The 18937-nt window shown below is 43.4% G+C and overlaps 2 protein-coding genes across 4 annotated transcripts in view; one reads left to right on the plus strand and one right to left on the minus strand.

Moving 5' to 3' along the window:
- The window catches only part of TTF1 (transcription termination factor 1), a 43823-nt gene extending 37983 nt beyond the window's left edge, over window positions 1-5840 (minus strand). Inside the window, exons 1-2 of one of the 3 annotated variants that reach the window (XR_007518659.1) lie at window positions 5452-5779; window positions 2450-2547 (exon numbers count right to left, since the gene is read on the minus strand). The gene's annotated coding sequence lies outside the window, so the exon portion shown is untranslated. The other 2 variants (XM_049895836.1, XM_049895835.1) reach the window with 2 other exon arrangements.
- A 2322-nt stretch (window positions 5841-8162) lies between these two features.
- CFAP77 (cilia and flagella associated protein 77) overlaps window positions 8163-18937 on the plus strand; it is a 169965-nt gene continuing 159190 nt past the window's right edge. Inside the window, exon 1 of the mRNA XM_049896292.1 lies at window positions 8163-8514. Coding sequence (XP_049752249.1) covers window positions 8311-8514 — 204 coding nt within the window. The 5' untranslated portion in view covers window positions 8163-8310. The remainder of the gene's footprint in view (window positions 8515-18937) is intronic.

The raw sequence follows: 18937 nt of genomic DNA on the forward strand, positions 1-18937 counted from the left end.
GTACTGGTGTCAGTTCTCTAAATGTCTAGTAGAATTTCTCAGTGAAGCCAGCTGGTCAGAACTTCTTTTTTCAAGAGATTTTCGACCACTAATTCTATCCCTTCCCTTGTTATGGGCCTGTTGAGACTTTCTATTTCCTGTTGAGTCAGTCTGGGTAGGTTGTGTGCATCTACGAACGTGTACATTTCACCTAAGTTATCAAGCTTGTTGCCATACAGTTGTTCATAATATTCTGTCATAACTCTATTTCTATCAGGTCAGTTGTAATGCAGATGTTATGTCTACTCTTTCATTTCTTATTTCGGTTATCTGCATCTTTTCTCTTTTTTTGTCAGTCTGGCTAAAGGTTTGTCAGTTTTATCGATCTTTTCAAAGAATCAACTTCTGGTTTTACTGATTCTTTCTATTGCTAACATAGTAATCTCTGATGTCACACTGGCCCTTGCCATGTGGAACCAAGGTGACAAATTCACATAAAAACCCTAAATTTTGCTCACTCACTGAAACAAGGCAGAAACAAACACCAAGAACCAGTTGAGACTCTGCCCGCTGCGGCTGACCTTGGATCCTAACTACAAGAAGCTTCTACTGAGTTCTAGCCATGGTTAAGCCTTCTTCCTGAGACCTCTTATTCAAGTAAAATCCTGAAATCTGAAGATTTGGACTTGAACCACTGAACCAACACTATAATTGCAATTGTTAATTCTTTTTTTTGGTAATTGTTAATTCTGATTCTCTGGTTCGAAATGAATGTTATAAGGTCTTACCTGCGTGCCTTGTCATGACTACCTTGCAATAAACTAAATGAATTTATGCATGACAAACCCCAGTATTTTCTATGAATTTTCTAAGACAAAATCCTACACCACATATACGTAAAGCACTTAGTATGTATATGGCAATAAATGGTAGCTGCTGCTGCCATAATCATCATCATCAGTCAAGCTCAAGAGTGCCAACCACCCCTACTCCTGGTACTGGGCCATACTGCCTCTGGCATCCAGACTGCACACTTTTTAGCTGCCAGCTCCCCTATGCCCTGTCTATCTTCTTGATTATTCCATTTATTCTTCACTAAACCTTCCTTGCTGACTGGTTTATGCTCAAGTACGGCCCCCATGTCAGGTCTGTTTGTGGCACTCTAAGTGGCTAAGTAAGAGGAAATAACTTTCTATTTATTTTCTGGTAGTGTCTTTCATCATGCCTGGCACTCTTTTGGTCTTTCTCCTTGTCAAAATCTTTCCAGGGAACAGGCTACAACCCTTTTTACCCCGGTTCAGATGCTAACTAGCTTTTGACAGTGGCGTAGGACGTGTGGTTAATTCTAGATCTCAAAATTCAGTGTTTACCAAAATCAACTGGACTGCTTGTTCAAGATTGCTGGGCCCCACCTTGAATTTCTTACTTGGCAGTATGGGGTGGGACCTGAGAACTTATATTTCTAGTACATTCCCATGTGATGGCAACCCTGGTGGCGTAGTGGTTAAGAGCCATGGCTGCTAGCAAAAGGTCGGCAGTTCAAATTCACCAGGTACTCCTTGGAAACCCTACAGGGCAGTCTACTCTGTCCTATAGAGTCATATGAGTCGAAATCAATTCAACAGCAATGGATTTTTTTTTTGGTTTTCCCAGGTGATGCTGGGCCTGTTCTACCTGGGACCACACTATGATAACCACAGCTCTAGCCCAGGGCTTGGTAAACTTTTAATGTAAAGAGCCAGACAGTAAACATTTCAGGCTTTGTGAATCATGCATCTACTCAGCTGTAATGTTGTAGTGTGAAAGTAGCCACCTACAATATGTAAACAAATGAGCATGGCTGTGTTCCAGGAACACTTTATTTACAAAAACAGATGGCAGGCCACAGTTTGCTGACCTCTGCTCTAGATCAAAGGGTTTCTCTTAGATTGAGAATGCTTTAAGCATCTAATAAAAACGATGAACCCTCTCTGCATACATATCCAGTTTCAGGGAGTTCATAATTTCTGAAGTTCCTGCCTATTCTAAAGATCTATTTCTCTGATTTTCCATTTGGACTACAGTATTTTTCCAAGATCTGTACTGTTCAATGCAGTAGTCCCTAGCTACATGTGGCTACTGAGCACTTGAAATGTGGCCAGTCCAAATTAAGATGTGCTCCAAGGGTAAAATACGTACCAGATATAGATGACTTAAAACAAAGAAGGTAAAATATCTCATTAATAAAATTTGTATATTAATTTCATGTTGAAATAATAGTTTGGCTAGTAGGTTAAATACAATATATTACTAATTCCACCTATTCCTTCTAATATGTTCTAATGCGGCTATTAGCAAATTTTAAATTACACATGTGGCTTGCATTCTGTTTCTCTGGACTGCACATGCTGCTCTGAACAGCTCACTCTCCCACTCTTCTTTTTGGTAGGGAGGTACCTTTAACAATCGGCCTACAAAAGGAGAACCTTACCTTTTAGTTGCTTTTGCCAGGTTGAAGCTCCTAGGTTTGCTGCTTGGGGTTTCTTATTCAATTCAACTTGTGTGAGGTTCAAAAGCTATACCTGCAAACTAGAGAAGCAATTGGGTCTTTTTAAAAAAAGTGGTTTTTAAGAGTCATCTCATTTTCATTGACTTCCATGTCCACCGGGATCCAATCCCCTGACCTCCTCTTATCTAACGACTTTCTCCTTCACGCCAGATCTGCCAACTACTTCTATCCTGTCCTTAATCAGAACTGCCCTGACTCCATAACTTTTTTTTTAATTTTTATTTATTTTGCTTTAAGTGAAAGTTTACAAACCAAGTCAGTCTCTCATACAAAAACTTATACACACCTTGCTATATACTCCTAGTTATTCTCCCTCCAAGGAGACAGCACACTCCTTCCCTCCACTCTCTATTTTCATGTCCATTCGGCCAGCTTCTAACTCCCTCTGCCCTCTCATCTCCTCTCCAGACAGGAGCTGCCCACGTAGTCTCATGTGTCTACTTGATCCAAGAAGCTCAGTCTTCACCAGTACCAAAAAAAAAAATCCCATAGTCCAGTCCAATTCGTCTGAAGAATTGGCTTTGAGAATGGTTCCTGTCTTGGGCTAACAGAAGGTCTGGGGGCCACGACCTCTGAGGTCCTTCTAGTCTCAGTCAGACCATTAAGTCTGGTCTTTTTACAAGAATTTGTAACTCTGTAACTATTAATGAAAACATTCAACAACTGAACTCAGCAATCTCTTTGGCTTGCCTATGCAGCTACTACGGCGTTTTTTACACACATCAGAACCTTCCAGCTCACCCATCTTGTCCCTTACTATATCCATCAGTCACCTGCTGTGTTGACTTCGTTCATATTCACCTTAGATTCTATGGTTCATCACACTGACTACTTGTCTCAACATTTTAAGTCCCTGCCTCTCTGTCCTTTCAATGTATAGCCAGGCAAAGCCTCAATCCTGGCTGAATCCAATAATTGGGTTCCATAAAAATGAGGACTTTGTCAGTCTTATTCATTAATGAAGGCCCAGCATCTAGCATAGTGCCTGGCTCATAGGAGGAGTTCAATACTGTAAATACTTTTTGAATGAATAAAAAAACTCACAACTGGGCAGATGGTCACCATTATAAACACTTGGTTCGCACCTAAAACTGGGACATGAACACAACCCAGCAAACTATGTCTCTCTAGATCTTTACTGTTCAATACAGTAATCACTAGCCATATGTGGCTACTGAGCACTTGAAATGTGGCCAGTCCAAATTATGATATGCTCTAAGTGTAAAATACTTATCAGATTTTGGAGACTTAGAACAAAGAAGGTAAGATATCTCATTAGTAATATTTGTACATCAATTTCACCTTGAAATAATAGTTTGGATAGTAGGTTAAATAAAATACATTATTAATTCCACCTGTTCCTGTTCCTTTTAATGTGTTTTAATGTGGCTACTAGTAAATTTTAAATTACACTTGTGGCTTTCATTCTGTTTCTTTGGACTGTGCATGCTGCTCTACAGAGCTCACCCTCCCACTCTTCTTTTTTAAAGCGTGGTCCCCAGACCAGCAGCAACTGCAACAACTGGGAGTTTGCTAGAAATGCAAAAAGGACCCCATCCAGATCCTAAGCAATCAAAATCTGCCTTTTATCAAGCTCCCCAGCTGATTTGTCTGCCCATTAAATTTTGAGAAGCCGCCCTAGTCATCAACTGCTGTGAATATTTTCTATCCATATATCTATTTATTGTGGTAGTCTCTCATTCTTCTTGAAATAATTATTTGAAACCTCCTCCACTCTCAACTTTTAAATTCCTTTCTTCTCTCTCATTGCAGAGATAAACTTGTCCACTATCTCGCATTCTTACACACATTAGACAAGAAATATGTTAACTTCCAAATCTAATACAACTGCGTGCATTTCCCTGTCCCCTTTCCCTCTTGCCACCAGAAAAGAAGTGTTCCTTCTCCTGTCAAATGCCATTTCCTCCATGTGTGTGCTGGATCCCAACCTCCTCCTGCATTCTCAGAGAGGTTGCAATCCATCAGGTATCCTATCTCAGCTTCTCCTCTCTGCATTGGCTCCCTTCTATTTACACTTCAACAATCTTTAGTTTTTTTAACTTAAAAAAAAAAAAAAAGGAACCATTCCCTTACCTTTAGGTTCTATCTAGCTATTCTCTTTTCTCCCCCTCACAAAATTTTTATAAGAGAAAAACTGCTCTCTCTATTCCTCACCTTCCATCCCCTTTTTTTCCTACTTCCTTGTAGCTCCCATCCCACTACTTTCACTGAGACTGCTCAGGTCAAACCATTAAATTCAATAGCCCCTTTTTGGGCCCATCTTCAGAGCCTCTAAATAGCAATAAGCAGAGCAGATGACTACTTTAAATATTCTTTTACCTTCCATTAGTTTCTTTTACTTTTTAAAATACCTCTCAAGCTTTTCCCTCTGATCCCTTGAGTCCAGTACAACTTTATATAAATTAGGCAACCACGTCCCACTAAAAACTTTTTATTCTTCCCCTGTTCTTAAGATAAAATCTTTACACACTTACAAGGTCCTTCATGATGGTGTCTGGCCCGTGCCTATCTTTCCACCTCTCATTTCTCTCTGAGGTTTGGACACCCTGTCTTCTTTCAGTTCCTAGGATACATTATGTTCTTTTTCATTTCAGAGACTTTGCAAAAGCAGTTCCTTCTGCTAGAAATGCTCTTCCTCCACTCACCTTCCCGCACTTTAGGTTGTCTAAGTTTGAAAATCACTTCATCAAGAAGGTCTTCTCTGTTGCGCTTTAACATGGGTCACGTCTCCCTGTTTACAGTGCTTCTCAGCAATCCAGCTCCTTCCCTACAGCGTTTACGATATGACCGGCGTCCTTAAGGGCAGGGATCATGTCTGTCTTGCCTGCAGCGTATTCCCCAAGAAACTAGTACAGCGCTCAACACACACACGCAGAGAAAGAAAAACACTTATCCCCACTTACCGCTTCCCGCTCTGCAGCGCACATGCGCAAGCCTGGTCTCGGATTCTCTCACAATCTTTAGGGTACAACAGAGAGCCTACCCTATTCTGGGGTGTGCAGTTAGAAGGATTTAACCTGACGTCCAACTCTCGATCCTGTTATTCCCAAAGACCCGAGTCTCAGTTCCCATGTGTTCAGGCCTGGAGAGGCAGCTGAGGAGACAGAGGCGCCAATCCCAACCCTGGAGACCTCAGGCCAAAGAAGGGTTCCGGCAATGAAGACAACTATCATCCACTACTCGATCTACAACGCGCATTTCTTTTTTAACCGAAAGGATTAATAAAAGCGCTCACAACCTACCGGCCGAAGCTCCCGCCATCTTTCTCCCAACCCGGAAGCACTACCATAGTGGAAGCGGAAGTAGTCCCGGGCCGCTGTCCCGCCTTGGCGTCACGCTGCCATAGTAACACAAGTGGTGCGCTGGGCTACAACATGACGCATGCGTAGTTACCTGCCCATGTTCGTAGCGTGCTTGGGGTGAGGTGGCATAGTTCCATTGCCTTACTAATTCATGCATGCATTCAGTTTATTCAACAAATGTTTGCTGAGCTCCTTCTATAGTTCAGGAGTGAACAATGTGGTGAGGTCCCTAACCTGGGGAAAACAGATAACAAATTAACCAAGATAATTTTGGATTATCCTGTGAGAAAAATGAAACAGGGTGATGTGATGGAGCGTGACTGGGGACAGATGGAAGGGAAGGCCCTTAGAGAAGTGACATAACCACATCGGCAATAAGAGAAGGGAATCAGTCTATTTAATATGAGTTTTGTCATTCATCTTCTGTTGTAGGTTTAAAAAAAAGATATTTTTAGCCTCATTTTTTTTTTTTCGGATGAGGAAACTGAGGCTTAGGTAACATTTCCAAGGTGACTTACATGGCCCAACCAGGATTCAAACCTGTACCCTTTCTACGACTCCACTATCCTGTCCCTTGCTGCACCAGCCTGACTTCATCTGTGTGAGCTGCCAAGTGGCTTTGATCAAAAAGTGCACTCTATACATTTTTCTGAAAGTCTGGACGTGAAGCAGGCTGGAGAAGCCGTGAGCACACAGGCATCACCACACAGGAGCTACTCCACGCCTCGGACCAATTGGAGGCCCTATTTTTAGTCCGTCTGGTCTGTAAACGGGGGGTGGGTGTTGACCACTTTTGATATGTAAGGCCTGGAAGTTCAGGTTTGGCTTTGGCGCAGCTTGCTCTGTGGTAAACCTACAAACCCAGAAACTTATGTAGGTGGATATTTGCACACATAAGGAAGATGATAACGGTGGATGAATGAACCTATAAAAGACTGGAACCAGAAGGAAGCTTAGAGATCATCATCCAGTCTAGTGGGTCCAAAAACACTGTGCCAATCACCTGGGAAGCTTTTTAAAAAATGCAGATTCCCAACTTTTTATTGTACCACCTTAAAATACTTGAACAATATGATGACATTGTAGTTAAGTACAAGAATGTCCTTGTTCTTGGTAGGTACATGCTGAAGTATTTAAAGTCAAATATGATCTTGTCTGCAGGTATTTTCAAATGATTCATTTTAAGAGACAATTCAGAGGTAAAGTAAATGTGGCAAGTGTTAAAAAAAAAAAGACTGGTGAATTTAAGTTAAATCTATACGAATTTTAATTTACTATTGTTTCAACTTTTCTGTTGGTTTGAAGTTTTTCAAAATAAAAAGTTTAGGGGGAAAACCAAAATCCAAACCAAACTCATTGCCACAGAGTCAATGCTCACTCATAGCAACCCAATAGGACAGAGTAGAGCTGCCTCATGTTTCCAAGGAGCAGCTGGTGGACTTAAACTGCCAACCTTTTGGTTAGCAGCCAAACGCTTAACCCACTGCACCACCAGGGCCAGTTGGGGGAAGAAGAATTTTTTTAAATCAGATTTCCGGGTTCCATTTTCAGATTATTGTGGTTCAGTGAGTCTGGGGTGCATCCTGTGAGTCTCTGTTTTTCTGCCTCTCTCCCCCCATCCTGTTGCGCGAAGTTGGAAACCATTAATCTAGTCTAACTCTAGACTTCCTACCCATTTCAAGGGAGAAAAAACTGAGGCTCGAGAGGGTGACTAGTTCGAGATCATCCAGTGGACTAGTGGCAACATCAGGCCTGGAATGCAGTCTTGTATTTCATCATGAAAACTTTTTTACTATACCCTGGGTGTGTGCAGTGGGGAGTGAGGGGGTGTGCGGAGCAGAGGTGGGGAGGAGCGAGGAATAGGGTGGAAAGAAAGAAGGTATCTTTGACTTGAAGGTCAAGCTCCGTTGATTTAACACAATCCAGTGGTGATGCTTCTTTTTTTTTCCCCCGTGCCTATTTTGCAGTTCAAACCTACCAGGCGCTCCTTGGAAACCCTATGGGGCAGTTCTACTCTGTCCTACAGGGTTGTTATGAGTTGGGATGGACTCCACTGCAACGGGTTTTTTTAAAAAGTAGTCTAAGCAGGCCCACATTTGTGGCCACCAGTAGGTTCCTGACGGAAAACGACTGGCCCAGCCCGGGCGCCGTTGGCGTCCCGTTGTCACGGAGACAGACCATTCCATCCTTCCTCAAGGGGCGGCCTTGATTTTGTCTGTTTTCCCAATTGTCAGCGCAGGGCCCAGAAGCCGCTCTGAGAAGCCGAAGCGATTCAAGTTGTGCTTCAGAGGTCCTCGTAAGAAGGGGGCAGCGCGGGGCAGGTGTGTCCCGCTCGCGACGGAACCCGGGGTCCCCCGTCCACCCTGGGGTCCAGGTGGCACGGCCCGGGACAAGCGGCGGCACCCGTGGAGCGAGCGCGCGGGACTCAGCCCGCAGACCGACTCCCCGGCGACCCCCAGGATGCCAGAGGCCAAGACCGCCTGCCTGGAAGTCGCGCAATGGAAGAAGAAGCAGCAGCCGCAGCAGCCGGCGCGCCGCACGGCCAGCCAGATCTGCCCGCCCCCGCGGCGGCCCCTGACCGTGGCCGACATTCGGCCCGGCATGGAGAACGAGAGGCTGGGGGTCGTCAGGGATTCCATGTTTCAGAATCCGCTCATCGTCAAGGTGAGCCACCCCGACTCCCACCTCCCTTTCGCGGTCCCCCCTCACGGGCACACGAGCTGCCGGGGGCTTTCACCCGCCGAGCCCGGGACCCTCGCCGACCCCTGGTGGGATCGCAGCGTTGGGAGCCGCAGCTGTGGTCCCGATCTGGACTCCGGTGCGGTCACGGGCATGTCACGTCGCCTCTCTGAGCCTGGGTTTTCGCATCCTCGAAGTGGGATGATAGACAGTACACACTACCATCGAGTCGTTTCCGATTCATAACAGCACCCATTAAAAAGGGAGATTGGGAAGATTGAATAGGAAAGCCCCTGCGAGACCCTTGCGCAGGGCCGGACGCGTGGTAAGCCTGCAATATTGGCTGCTGTTATTTCCCCAGGAGCCGGCTAGTGAACTCACAGGTGGCTGACAGGTCGCATACACCCAGTCTACGTCCTTCCTCACATCTGCCAACCCTCTTAGGGTGCAGACCACCGCTTGCCTCTTCATTTTTCCTTGCACGCTGGGATAACCACGCAGCAAGTGTTTCTGAATCTCTCCTGAAAGTATCGCTTCACAAGTTAGCTTCTGCTCAAACATGCGCATCTAAATCACAACGTAAGAAAAGAGAGAGGAAAGCAGGAATCACTGTCCTAAGAGACCCCGCAGCGGGAGGGAGCTGCAGTTTCTAAATAGATCACCTCTCCCTTGACCTGCATGCTCCCACACTTTGGAGTCTCCTTCCCCTCCTGGTGATCACCCCAAACTCCTAGGGACTGTGCACATGTGGCACCTCCACACCTTCCCCAGGTCACAGGAAGAGCCTAGCTGTGGTTTGGCGGGATTGTTAGGGAGCCGGTCATGGAGCAGACTATCTTATGCCACTGGAGGGCAGTATGCCTTTAAAAATGTGAGCAGTTAGCTTCCCAGGTAGGGCCTGTAACCAAGGATTCGGCAACAATTATTTATCCGAGCCCAGGCCCTGATTAAAGTTCTGAGGATTGTTGTTTTCGTTGTTAGTTTTGGGTTTTGGCACAGGGAGCCTGAACTTTTTAACACTGTGCTAGAATCCCCAGAATTAACTTGCTTCTAGGAAACACTGACTCTCTGTCTTCCCCAAGCTAAGTCATTGCAGGGGCGGGAGAATGCTGCACAGGCAAGCTGGACCTTGAGCAAGCACCTTGGGGAAGCTTGCTATCACGCTCCAGAGCCTTCCATCTAATATGCCTCCTTCCTTAGGCCCCCCCCCCAAAGTGGAACAAGGTCCTTCCTTCACTTATTTCTAGGTGGAAAGAGCCATTCTCAGCAGACAGATGAAACAGATGAGGCTCACCATTTTGGGATTAAAGGGGAGAATCAAGTCTACCACTTCTGATTAGCTGCTTTAATGTTAGGTCATTGCTTTTACTTCAGTAGCTACTCATGGGCAGCTACTCATTTTATATTAAATGTAAGATGAAGGATGTTATGAAGTTATTATCCATAATGAATTGGTAGTGTGGAATCCCTGGGTGGGACAAATGGTTGATGCACTCTTCTAATTGAAAGGTTGGAGATTCAAGTCCACCCAGAGGCACCTCAGAAGAAAGGCCTGGTGGTCTGCTTCTGAAAAATCAACCACTGAAACCCTATGGAGCAATTCTACTCTGACACAAGTGGGTGGCAGTGAGTTGGAATCGACAACCGGTTAACTGGATGCTCACCCTGAGCGATATAAAAATCCCGCCCCCCCCTTTTCTTCTTACTCCTCAGATTCTCTGCCCACCCGCATCCTTCCTCTCCCCCCTTCTGCTATATCAGGAACAACATTTGGCCTTTGGATGGCACTAGATGAACAGCTTCCAGGGCAAATTTGATACCGGGTGCCTGAACCCGAACCTAGGGTTGGAAATGTACAGGAGATGAGTGACCCTCGGCTGGGATTTTGTCTTCAGGCCGTGAGATGCTGAGCAGGGCTGCCCTGGGCAGTGGTGAAGCAGCCAGAGCACCTGGCTGCTACGAGCAAGCGCTCTCTGGAACCTGGGATTCTCTTCTCCTGTCGGGGCCAGCTAGGGGGCAGGCTTTCCCTGCTCATTTCTTTCCTTGGGTTCTTGATGGGCCACAAGGTACCTACGTTTGAAGCAGTTGAAATTGTGTCCACATCTCATTTATTTACCACCTCTGTAAGATTTTCTAGCCTTGTTATCAAAACCTGACCTAAATAAAAGTTTGCGGGGAATTCGAGAGTGAAAAGAAATCTTGGCGGTTACAATTTTCAAACCCAATTTTACATAAGAAGACAGTGAAGCTCTCTCTGGTGGGCTTTTTGCTCCAGATTCTGACAGAATGCGGGTTAGAAGCTAAGTTCTCGGACTTCTAGCCTAGCATATTTTTACTACTCCAAACAGCTTCCTATATTTAAAAAATTTTTTGAATTATGAAAAAACATTGGACTTTTGGTTTTAAGGGAGAAAATTGGAAGTATTCAGGGTTGAGAAACCTTTTTTTTTATTAAATCTTTTTTTTATATGTTACTGAAATTTCTATTGGATTTTTTCTTTATGGCACCTCCGTTTTGCAAGCCAGAGTTTCGGACCCGGGGTTAGCACGTACCTCCTCCTTCTGTGTGACAGAAGCTGGGGGTGCCCTCTGCCTTGGGTGTCTTTATGAGGATTATTGGAACTGAAGTGTATTTTGGTTTTGTCTGTGCAAGTTTGAGCCTGAAGGTGTGCATCTATACTGGAAGACTATAGCATCTTAGAAATAGTCATTTATTCCACAGTATTGGGGGGCTGTTGCTTGGTTTGTTTTCTCCAGTGAATAGGATCAGCATTTTTTCATTTAAAATGCAGAAACACTGACTGAAAAAACCCAACGCTGCTATTTCACACCCATGGAATTTAACAGGACGTATTTCTATACACATCAGTTATTCAAGAAAGTGTCTGCAAGATGCCACAGTAACCAAGTGAAGTGGAAAACTCAGACAACCACACAGGTATTTTATCCACAAATGCTCAACAGCCATTTGCCTCATTTAAAACCAAACCAACTGGTTATTTAATGGAACTGATTGAATCAACTTGGTGTTCTATGTGGCCACAAAGAGACGTGGATGGTTATGTTAATATTTTTCCATTAGATAGGGCTTTTACCCTATTTATAAAGTGATGTGCAGTTGGCCAGTTTTTCCTTCAAAAGTAACTCTCTGGGAAGAATAAAATTAAATAGAGAAAGAACCAAGCTTCTCTTTGCTTGATTCTCATTTCCCCAGAATTCTGTGACTCAACATAGAATCCTGCAACAGTGGCTTTCAAGCCTCCTTCATAGAACCTGTCAGGGGTGCACCTTTCCTGCCATCAGAGCTCAGCTGATATCCTGTCAATACAATTACAGGGAGAGACTGCTTGGTTTGCTCCACTGACAACCTTGACTCTTCTGTCGCCCTGGAGAGGCAGGCTGTGTACAGGGGTGGAATTGATTGAATTGATTGAGTACCCTTAGAAAGTGCAAATGATCATGGCACCCGATTTTTTCATAATTTATTACTGACTTTGTTTTTCTGTGGGGGTTTATGTCACAAATAAGAACTGCATGCATTTGTAAAACAGAGTCATAGGATCCCAGCACTTGGGAGCTGGAAGGAGGCGTACAGACACATCTAGTTCAAATCTTTTTTTTTTTTTTTTGAGGCATTAAGGCCGAGAAAGGGGGAGAGACTTGCCTCAGGTACTACGCTGACCTGGTGGCAGAGGTGGATGAGAGTCAGGCCTCTTGACTTCCAGCCTCATGCTCAATTGACCACAACACACCATTCGTTAATTAATTACAACCAGATTGGTTATGTCCTTTACAGCAGGCAGTCAGAAAATGTTCACGAGTAAATCTGATTCCAATATCATTTCACTCAGCATTCCTTACAAAGTAAGCTCTGCTAACATCTTGGGGCTCATTGACAGCCAAGAAATATTTGTTGATTGTTTACTAAATGCCTAATACCATCCTAAACTCTCTTGGGGGGTCAGAGAAACAAGTTTAGAACACAGCCCTTGTCCACAAGGAATTAACTATTTAGCTGGGAGATGTGATACATACATATAGCTCAGCACATATATACAGATATATAACTTAATAACCCGTTGCCGTGGAGTCAATTATGACTCATAGTGTCCCTGTAGGACATAGTAGAATTGTGTCATAGGGTTTCCAAGGAGCGGCTGGTGGATTTGAACTGCTGACCTTTTGGTTAGCAGGCAAGCTCTTAACTACTGTGCCACCAGGGCTCTCTATATAGCTTAGCACATATTTAAAAAAACCCACTGCCATCGAGTCAATTCCAACTCATGGTGACCCCATAGGGTTTCCAAGGCTGTAAATCTCCACAAAAACAGACTGCAACGTTATTCTCCTGAGAAGCTGCTGGTAGTTTCGAATGATAGACCTTTCGGTTAGCAGTAGAGCACTTTGACCAGTGTGCCACCAGGGCTCCTTTAGCATATATATACATTTACATATACATAAAACTTAGCACATGTATACACATGTATATGTGTAGATGTATATAGATAGATATACATAGATATATGTATACATACTTATATATATAGCTTAGCACAGTGCCTGTCAGGGAATGTTAGCTCTTATTATTACACACGGAAACCCTGGTGGCATAGTGGTTAAGTGCTACAGCTGCTAACCAAACAGCCGGCAGTTCGAATCTACTAGGCTCTCCTTGGAAACCCTATACGGCAGTTCTACTCTGTTCTATAGAGTCGCTATGAGTTGGAATCAACTCAATGGCAGTGGGTTTGGTTTTTTTGGTTTTATTGTTGCACACACACACACACACACACACACACACACGATGTCATGGATCACCCCCTGTAAGTACCAAGTGAACTGCACTACCTAGAGAGGTTAGGGTTTTTCAGGAGGGAGCCCTGGGCAGGATTTGGGGAAGGCTTAATTTTTTTTTTTTTTTTATGAAGGAATAGACCTGAAATTGGACCTTGAAGGGTGAAGAGGCAGATTCAAATCTGGAGTGAAGAAATTGGAGGGGGAAAAAAAAATCCAGTCCTCTGGGGCCGAATGATTCCACTGTACTTAACTTTTGAGTCAATGCCGACTCATAGTGACCCTATAGCTCAGAGGAGAACTACCCCATAGGGTTTCAGACCTGGGGAGCTGCAGACCTTTTGGGTTAGTAACTGAGCTCTTTTAACCACTGCACCACCAAGACTCCTGCCACTCTCCTTATCTCCTAAGTATTTTTAGGTTTTCACTTCAGCTTGAGTTCTAGAGTACAAGTCTCAGCAACGCTGCAGGGATCATTATCATTACCATTATGCGGAAGCATTTATTTAGAGCCAGTGTCTTCAAATTGGACGCTCTACAAAATTAGGCAACCACACCATGCCCACTAATAGCTTAACATCTCTAATAAATATTGATGCCAGTGAACATAAACATGTAGATAAAGACAAATGCAAAGAAGGCAGGCAGACAAACACACAGTTGTACAAATATCTCAGCATGGGTCAGTACTTTTATTACATTTGAGTAAAATGTGAAAATGTTATTTCAGCATTATCTGTTGACGATTATATACCTCTGATTGCGCAAATCCTTTTATACTCAATTACAACGTAATAGGAGAAAATAAAACGTTAGGAGGGGGTTAAAAATGAGCTGTCCATCCTAATGGCCCAATCTCAGCTGACCAGTGGGTAAGTTTCGTGTTTCTATGGCAAGCTGTGGGTTTATCTATAGTTGCAACTCTCTCTCTCTATCCTTTTTTCTTTTTCTTCCTTTCAAATCAAAACCTCCCTCTTCCTGGTGCCCAGCCACATCCTTCAGTGAGCAGGAGCCAAAGCCCCATGACAATTTCAGAAAGCCAGAGTTGCTCCCTCGCCTGCCCAGCTTTTCAGCCCACCCCAGGGGCAGCCGCTTCAACAGAGGAGCCGCCTTCCTCTTTGTCCTTCCTAGAAAGGGGTGGTTTGGCTTTGAAGCATTAATGAAGATAAGATCTCGGCATTTGGGTTCCTCCCACAGAACTCCAGCTACCTTCTGATTACAGGGTTCTCAGAATACCCTGCAGCGCTGTGGGAAGCCTTGTTCCTCCAGGAAATATTCTGAAGACTGAGTGAACTAGTCAGTGGCTGCTTCCAGCTCCTTCCAGAGCAATCCAGGCTCAATCGTGGTTCCATTGTATAATTTAGGCTGCTTTCTCCTGATTGGAAAGACAAAATTTTCTTGATTTACAACTGGCCCTGCAGACAAAATTTCAAGACTCTATAATTCTACTGGAGTGGTTTTAAAACTGTTCTGTGGTCTCCAGAAGCATGAGAGGTTTCACAAATGTCTGATTCAAATTGCTTTTCAAGGAAATGCGTTTAAATAATACAACAAAAGTTCAACACCATTAAATGTATTCTATGCCAAATGTTGACACTGGAGACCACCAGTGTGTTAGTTGTTTTCAGGTGAACCAGGGCCCTAAGCATTGATAATCTGTGGTACCCCCTCCTCTGCTTACTTACACCTTAAAAAAAACAAAAACTTACACCTTAAAACGGGAAATTGAAACTTTTCATGTTAGGTAAATATTAATATTTCTAGTATTTTTGGATGTTTGCTATTTTAGGATTATATTAATTACCCATGTTAGTATTACATTAAACGTGTAACTAGGCTGCGTCTGCATGTAAGCCAAACATTTTTTTTTATAATTTTTATTGTGCTTTAAGTGAAAGTTTACAAACCAAGTCAGTCTCTCACATAAAAACTTATATACACCTTGCTACATACTCCCAATTACTCTCCCACGAATGAGACAGCCTGCTCCCTCCTTCCACTCTCTCTTTTCGTGTCCATTTCACCAGGTTCTAACCCCCTCTACCCTCTCATCTCCCCTCCAGGCAGGAGATGCCAACATAGTAAGCCAAACATATTTTAAAGTTATAAATATTGTTGTTGATGAAACTTAGAACATAACTCTGCACATACAGGTTATACAGTTAAAAAATAAGTTGATTGAATTCATTGCAATTGTCGACTTATTCAAGTTCTTTTGCTTTCGCACATCACCTGGGACTGGAGTTTTTTGGTTATTTACCAGAATGTGCACAAGAGCATATTCTTATGTTTGTATCATGGGAAAGAGCATTGCCGGCCCTCCTGCCTGGAGTTGCTGGAGCAGCAGATGTGGATGTACCAGCCGGTTCTCTAAAAATGGATCAGAGACCCATTATCTATTAATATAATCTGTCCTTGCCCAGCAACCACTCATATTGGATCCAGTTGCATATTGGGTGAATGTAGCAACTAGACTCGACAGCCCACCCCCACTTCTTGTTTATTAGAAAGAAAAAGTATATGCCCAAGAGACCTACAGAGATAAGGAGTTTCAATTACACGGGGAAGGACCATAGGAGATAAATGTCAATGAAGGTGTTGAAGTAGTAGGGGCCTCGTAGCTTAGACGACCTTGTGTGTGGGTACCCTTGTGACCCTGTGTGAACTTTATTTTCATCTGGCACATTCTCACACACTGGAGCTGGTATCAGTTTCATTTCGTGCCCTGCCAGTTCCCTTCCACTGCAGCACTTGCTTTTTCTTGTGTCCTGTCTGCTTCGCATTTATGGGTCTTTGCTTTGGACAACAGGTACCCCTGTTTTGTTAATGCCCTAAGCATGTGCTTACTTTGCTTATTGGGTAATCCATCCCTGAGGTGAACTAGTTTAGGGAAGTTAGTTCTGCATTTGTGTTTGAACCACCTGTTAGCTTGTCACAGGCCAAGAAGATTGTAACCAAGCATGAGTCTTGCTGGACTTTCAGGCTGGGGTAAATCCAAGGTCCCTGGAAACTGGGCTTAATTAAACCTCAGACCTACCCGCTTGGCTTTTGCTTCTGCCTCTGGGCCCTCTGGTTGGCTGGGCAAAAACAAGCAATGGCACAACACAGTCATGATGGTAGGGTGTCTTGATTGGTTTTAGTGTATATGGTGTTGGGTGTTTCTCGTCCAACTTTTGTATTTATAAAAAAATGCAAGCATTTCTTCATCGTTGGTAATGATTCAACTTTAAATAAAACTGTCCCTTGCCTCTTCTTTCAAGATTCTGAATCATTAAACTGTTGTTAAACATGATTCTAGGCTGCAGCTAATGTTTTCACACACACACACACACACATACACACACACAGAAATAAGTTGGTTGTTCAGGCAGATATAAAACCGTAGTTGCTTCACTGGCAAAAAAGGCCAGTGTAGAAGTTTAGCCCACAGGCTTTGGAGTCAGGTATATCTGAGTGTGAGCTCTGTTTTGCTGTTTGCTGTGCCACCTATCAGGTTACTTACTCTTTGAGCCTCAGTTTCCTTGCTATAAAATGGATTGATAATAGATAACACCTGGCCCATGGGAGAGTTGTGAGGATTCAGTGAGGTGCCCAGGACACAGGAAGGCACACAATAAGTAGACACTTTTGTTATTATCCATCATCTTGATTCCAAATTTTTATATTCCTCAAAATAACCTCAGTGTTCTCATCAATTGATTTTAAGAAAATATTATAAAATAATTTTTTAATGATACATATCCATCTAATGCTTACTTTTTCCCCCTCTTTTGCTTTCTCAATGAAAAATGCTGTCACCTATCCCCTCTTAAAGTTCCTGCAACTCTGTGCCCTGGAGCAGATGGGAGTGCCTTGGTGAAGGGAGAAAATTATCCACTTCTAGTTCCCCTCCCATGCTTACTTGTGAGGATTCTTGGGCAAGTGGCTTAATTTCTGAGCTTCAGTTTCCTCATCTATAAAGTGTGAGCATTGATACCAACTTTGCCTACTTCTCAGCATTGTAATGAAGACTAATGTTAAAAACGACACTATATTATGTAACAGATGATGACATTCTGGAACTAGATTGTTGGTTCTCAATTGGGGGCAATTTTGTCCCCTAAGGAACATATGGCAATGTCTGGAGGCATTTTTGGATATTTCGAGTGAGATGGAGTGCTACCAGCATCTAGTGGGTAGAGGCTAGGAATGTGATTAAATATTCTACAGCGCACAGGACAATCCCCTGCAGCAAAGAATCATCCGGCCCCAAGTGTCAGCAGTGAGAAACCCTAAAGTGGAAGACAGAAACGTGTGGGAAATTAGTTTTTCTTTATGGTCCATGATCTCTTGAAAACCTGATACAAAGATTATACAGATGAGGCCGTTTGGTTTTAATTGCTTCTGTATCCATTGTTTGCTTCTGGTTACCTTCCTCAAATATATTTTATGGCTATTTTAAATGTGCTTTTATGAATCAGTTTTTTCCCCTTAGTGATGTAGGTTGTGTAAGTTTGCTAGATTTTGTCTGAGCCTTGTCTATCTTCAGCCTCGCCCATCTTAAAAAAAATAGTTAAAAAAAAATAAAAAAGAATTTCTAGCAATACATGCAGCGTGGCTCAATAATTCATTAGATAAATGAATTAGCATAGGGGCTGGTTTGTTGAGTGATCACTGACCAGCGTACTAGTTTTGTTTCCTCAGCCCACCAACTTGATAGGGTTTTGTTTGGTTTTCCCTCAGCATGACTAATCTAAGATTTAAAACAGAAATGATTTGGTACACCAGAAATTAAACTCACAGTGGGCCGAGGCCCCATTCTGGATCTTTTGCTCTCATTGTAACGCTAAATACAACGTTTCAAGGAAGTAAACAAATGCACTTTATAAAGAAAAGAGCTGTACTCTCCACCCAGTAATTTAAATGCGTCAAGGTTTGGTCAAGAAACTGATTGACACGGGTCAATGAGCAGAAAGGTCAACACAAGTAGCATACAGGATGGAGGTGGCCCACCAAAGGGATTGTAGAAAACACATAATGAGCCCAAAAGAGGGATTTTTGATCTTTTATATGAACCAAACAATACATATTAGGGAGACCAATGAACCCCGAAGCGTACAAGGTAAATTTCTTTGTGTGGATCAAAATCTTTTGTGCTTGCCCAGTAGAATGAAAGTGGAGGCTCAGAAGCTCTTTGATTTCAAGGTACAGAGTTAATGAAAGGCCACACCACTGCTGGGTTGCTGGCCATTTGTAACCATTAGCATAGCATCCAAGCCTTGAGGCTGATTCAGAGAGAAAGCCCGAGTTAGCCTTAGCCGCAACTCGCAACTCGGATGCCTCAGCCTCCCACAAAGATGGGGGCATCAAAGAAGACATTGAGAGAGGTGACCTTTTGGCCATGATGTTTTTGTTGAGGGAATTAGAAAATTTGCTGGCAGTTTTGTTAGGCAATAAAGCCACTCAAAAATCAAACCTGTTGCTGTCGAGTCAATTTCGACTCATAGCAACCCTATAGGACAAAGTAGAACTGCCCCATAGGGTTTCCAGGTAGCAGCTGGTGGATTCAAACTGCCGACCCTTTGGTTATCAGCCTGCATATAGGCTTTACCCTCAAAGAACTGACGACCTACTA

This window comes from Elephas maximus, chromosome 9 (genome assembly GCF_024166365.1).
Source record: "Elephas maximus indicus isolate mEleMax1 chromosome 9, mEleMax1 primary haplotype, whole genome shotgun sequence".
Lineage (NCBI taxonomy): Eukaryota > Metazoa > Chordata > Mammalia > Proboscidea > Elephantidae > Elephas > Elephas maximus.